This window comes from Diaphorina citri, unplaced genomic scaffold (assembly GCF_000475195.1).
Source record: "Diaphorina citri unplaced genomic scaffold, Diaci psyllid genome assembly version 1.1 scaffold301, whole genome shotgun sequence".
NCBI classification, from domain to species: domain Eukaryota; kingdom Metazoa; phylum Arthropoda; class Insecta; order Hemiptera; family Psyllidae; genus Diaphorina; species Diaphorina citri.
This window is the reverse complement of record NW_007377736.1, coordinates 8,922-13,184: the sequence shown is the minus strand read 5'-3', so window position 1 is coordinate 13,184 and position 4,263 is coordinate 8,922. Positions and strand designations below refer to the sequence as shown.

Here is a 4,263-nt window from a genome sequence, read left to right as displayed (position 1 = left end):
TAACACAATTTTCACTAAGGAGATAAATAGGAGATAAGTGCCTATTTTCAGTGAGAATAAAGAGAATCCTCAAAATCATAAACAAAATCTAATCCTCGAGGATCCAGTTCAAACAACGTGCCCTTAAACATTGTTAAAGCTCTTAAAGGGGGAAAATCGGAAGTAACTTGTGTCGTAAAGGATTTCGGGGTAATATCCGAAATAACAAAACACATCAAAGATGGGAAGAAAGTTACTGAAGACAACTCAGAAGAGGAGAGAAACATATCAAAGTACGAACACTTTCAATCCGAATAAGCTCAATACGAAGGTAAAAAATTTAGCTATCGAAAACAAACTTCCAGAAGAAAAAAAGAATCTAAAGGAATATTGTGTCGTAAAGGATTTCGGGGTAATATCCGAAATAACAAAACACATCAAAGATGGGAAGAAAGTTACTGAAGACAACTCAGAAGAGAAGAGAAACATATCAAAGTACGAACACTTTCAATCCGAATAAGCTCAATACGAAGGTAAAAATTTTAGCTATCGAAAACAAACTTCCAGAAGAAAAAAAGAATCTAAAGGAATGTCCTGCAAAATTATTTTTTAGAACGTGGGTTTTGCTTTTTTCATTTGCTCCAGGAAAGTATCAACACCTTACGGTATGAAGCAAAGGAATAACAACAAAATGCTGTCGTGGTCACCAATATTCGATGGAGAGATTGGGCCCCCAGAAAGGAAGAATTTTCAGTCCCATTCGGGCAGTACACTGCAAAATTATTTTTTAGAACGTGGGTTTTGCTTTTTTCATTTGCTCCAGGAAAGTATCAACACCTTACGGTATGAAGCAAAGGAATGACAACAAAATGCTGTCGTGGTCACCAATATTCGATGGAGAGATTGGGCCCCCAGAAAGGAAGAATTTTCAGTTCCATTCGGGCAGTATCTTAAAGACATATTTTTCAGCTATTCATGAGTTAACACTGAATTGTTTTTATTTATTTCGACAGTGAATACAAGACTTCTGTGAGGTATCACAATGTCTTCAAGAGTAACAAGTTCCTGTAGTTCACCCACGGAAAGCAATGGAGAAAGTGTAATGGGCGTCGAATCTCTCAAAAGTCAGAAATGATAAGACAGTCACACGACGCTTATTATCTAGTCACGTGAGGTTTACTATCAGGTGCATTAGATTGGTTTCAGAATAAGTATAAACAAATGAATGAGATAAGATTCCAACGCTAAGTTTGGGAAGTGATTGGGAATGAAAGGGGACGGTTTCAGAATAAGTATAAACAAATGAATGAGATAAGATTCCAACGCTAAGTTTGGGAAGTGATTGGGAATGAAAGGGGACAAAAAAAAGTAAACAGTACCCACGCGGGTTGCCTACGTACGCACATTTTGTACAGGTGGGCCATGCCTTGACGTTTCCATTCTAAAATATTGTGCAAGGAATAAGAGGGGGATAGGCCGCCCACGCCAGAACTGATAATTCTTGCCCTTTTTTATTATTTTACATTATTTTGTTGAACTGTTCGTATTATATCTTGTTAACAATTATAACAGATAATCAAAAATAAAACAATTTTAATGTCATATTTTTTGTTCAAAATGCCGGTTGTGTCTTAAAATATTTTTTTAAAAAAAATCCCAGTTTTTTCTTAGGTATACGAAGTAACTTCTACTTTTGTGTTGAAAAAATACAATATTTTCAGTAAAGCATACACTTTTGTTTACTAAAATAATTATTTTATTTTTTGTATGATAAATTAATATTTTTAAAAGCAATGTTTGCGACATTGAAACCCATTTTGCAATAAGTGCCAACATAATTATTTTTCTTCTTAAAAAATTAATACTCCGATAATGAAATACTGAAGCATAAGAATGAAATAAATTTCTAGTTTTGTTTTTAAAAAATTAAATACGACCTAATTGTTTTTTGTTCAAAAACTTGTAACAATAATAATGTTTATCTCATGAGCTTAAATTTAAAAGTTACCTATGGTCCAATAAATAATATTATTATCTTAGTTTAACTTTTGACCACAAGACTCGCTTGATACAGGATACAGGTTGGTAGATTATATCTTATTAGAAACCTTGGTGGGGTTAAATTTATTGACACAAGAAGTCAATAGCTGCATGTATGCCTCCTATTTTGGTTAAATGCCATACCATTGAAAAAGAAGGGAAAAAGTTAAACATCATTAACAACTCAGACCATAGTAGGTAAATTAGCCGGATTATTGAGGGGTTCAAGTCCAACAATATTGAAATTTCCCGAATTATTTATCAATTAAATATAATTATGCTCATTATCTTTAATAACTTTAATTAAATTTATGTTGAACACATATTTATGTTGTTTTCTTTGTTTAGTATGAACAGTAATAGATAATTTTCATTAGGTACCAGTGTGGTTTCATACAACAATATTTCGCATAGGACTCTCAAAGGCAATGGGTTCTTATGTCAATACAAGTGTCACGGGTTCTACTACTTTCACGTTATGTGTCTCCCTAGAACATTCTTGTAACTTTCAATACAATAATGATGATGATCATAACTATGAAAAAAGGACAATTTCCTCTAGACAAACCATCGGGCAGGAAATTGGATGCACCGCCTCCAGATGAAGAATACATAGACATACATCAGATCCAGAAACATATATTAGAAACAAGACCGAGTACATCTAATAGTTCACGAAGTACGCTCACCTCATCCTCTGCCAGGAACACTAACTTGGCCTCAGTGTTGACACCACCACCCTACTACCCGTACAATGTACAAATACCCACCACCCCTGGCGGAAACACATTCATTCCAGAAGACTGTTTTAATTTTTGGTTCAATTCATCTAATAGTTCGACCAATCAAAATTCAGGTAAGAATAACAAAGTCATTTGTTGGACAATATACAAAGTAGATAGGGAGATACAATCTTTTAAACTGTGTGAGAAACTATCCAAACGCCATTTGAAAACTTCGTCAAAAGACAAACGACGCCACATACCTAAGAGTGTTGATGTTGTTCCAGAAATAACTGCACGCCTAATTGTCAAAGATGGCACTGTAAACTATTTTAACAAGTTGATGTCGTACGGGTACCCACAGGAAACGTGCAATTTCCTTATCCTGATCCTTTATCCTGCTAAGTGTGGATCCTCAATTATCCTTTATTACATCAAGATTTATGATTATTGTCTTAACGCCAGCACTTGATTGAGTGATGTTATTTTTTGGTCTGTAGATACCTAGTGTTCAGCGGGTATCTAGACACACTCCTCATATTTTCCAAATTCAGAAACTGATATTACCTCAAGAACTTGTGATAATTAAATGTCCAACTATCCATCTTTTGAATCTAGGCTGTTTGAGGGCAAAAAGAAAAGCCATACTCACAGTGGCCATCAATCGGACCAAACGTTTGTTGCCATTGTTGTGAATGTTGTTGATCTCTAAACTTACAGCATTTTCTTATCCATTTCCTTTCCATCATATCTAAGTTTCAGCTATATCTCTCCTTATGTACAATTGAAAATAGCCAGTATCTAGATATTAGTATTGTTATGTGGATTGGGTTTACCTATCTGGAAGACAAATGCTGAGTAGGTGGTTAGGTAGTTTAATTATTGTTCCAATATTTTTGTACTTCTACCTACAGGGGTGAAACATCAACAGACAATTAAATCCAAACCAAACAATTAGCAACAATGTACCAAATAGAGCTAATTACGTACGAATATATGGTAGTACAATGGTTATTTAATAGTAAACTAAAAGTACTTGTGTTGGGGCTCATATTTCACTAGTTATTAGTAAGCCGCGATCGTCAGATTTCAAAATAACAATAAATAAAGAATTTGATATCTGATCCCCACAATAGGGCATGTACGTATTATAATATGTCTCTGTGTATTGTAACATATGAGCAAGGACCTACGTGTAATGGTCAAATGGGGAATATAGAGTGTAACTGTAAAGTTCAATCTAAATAATTAGGTATCTTCTCTTTGTGCTCTAATAACCAAGATCCTATATCTTTCTTGAGTGCTCAACATTTCAAAGCGTAAAATGGCTGAAAAAGTAAAGGAAAACACTTATTAAGCCCTTGCCCTAAAAATATTGCTTAGGAAGAGAGGAAATCTCCTCTCAAATTGGTTGAATACAATCAAAAGTTCCAAGATTTCTTCCAGTTCTTCCATGACATGATTTTTCACATTAAGTCACATCAGGTCACAGAAATTTTTAGGTGAATACTTTTTGCTAGTT

At 34.3% G+C, this 4,263-nt stretch overlaps 1 protein-coding gene across 1 annotated transcript; it reads left to right on the top strand.

The window, feature by feature from the left end:
- The first annotated feature begins 1,480 nt into the window (after positions 1 to 1,480).
- Positions 1,481 to 3,968, top strand: LOC113466611. The gene is made up of 2 exons (XM_026822171.1): positions 1,481 to 2,060; positions 2,368 to 3,968. The coding sequence occupies exon 2, from the start codon at positions 2,539 to 2,541 to the stop codon at positions 3,211 to 3,213; it is 675 nt and encodes a 224-aa protein (XP_026677972.1). The 5' UTR covers positions 1,481 to 2,060; positions 2,368 to 2,538; the 3' UTR covers positions 3,214 to 3,968.
- Positions 3,969 to 4,263: the final 295 nt, after the last annotated feature.

What these genes read in the sequence shown, in the direction of transcription:
- LOC113466611 (XM_026822171.1), top strand. Translation starts at nt 2,539, where the DNA reads ATGATGATGATCATAACTATGAAAAAAGGACAATTTCCTCTAGACAAA.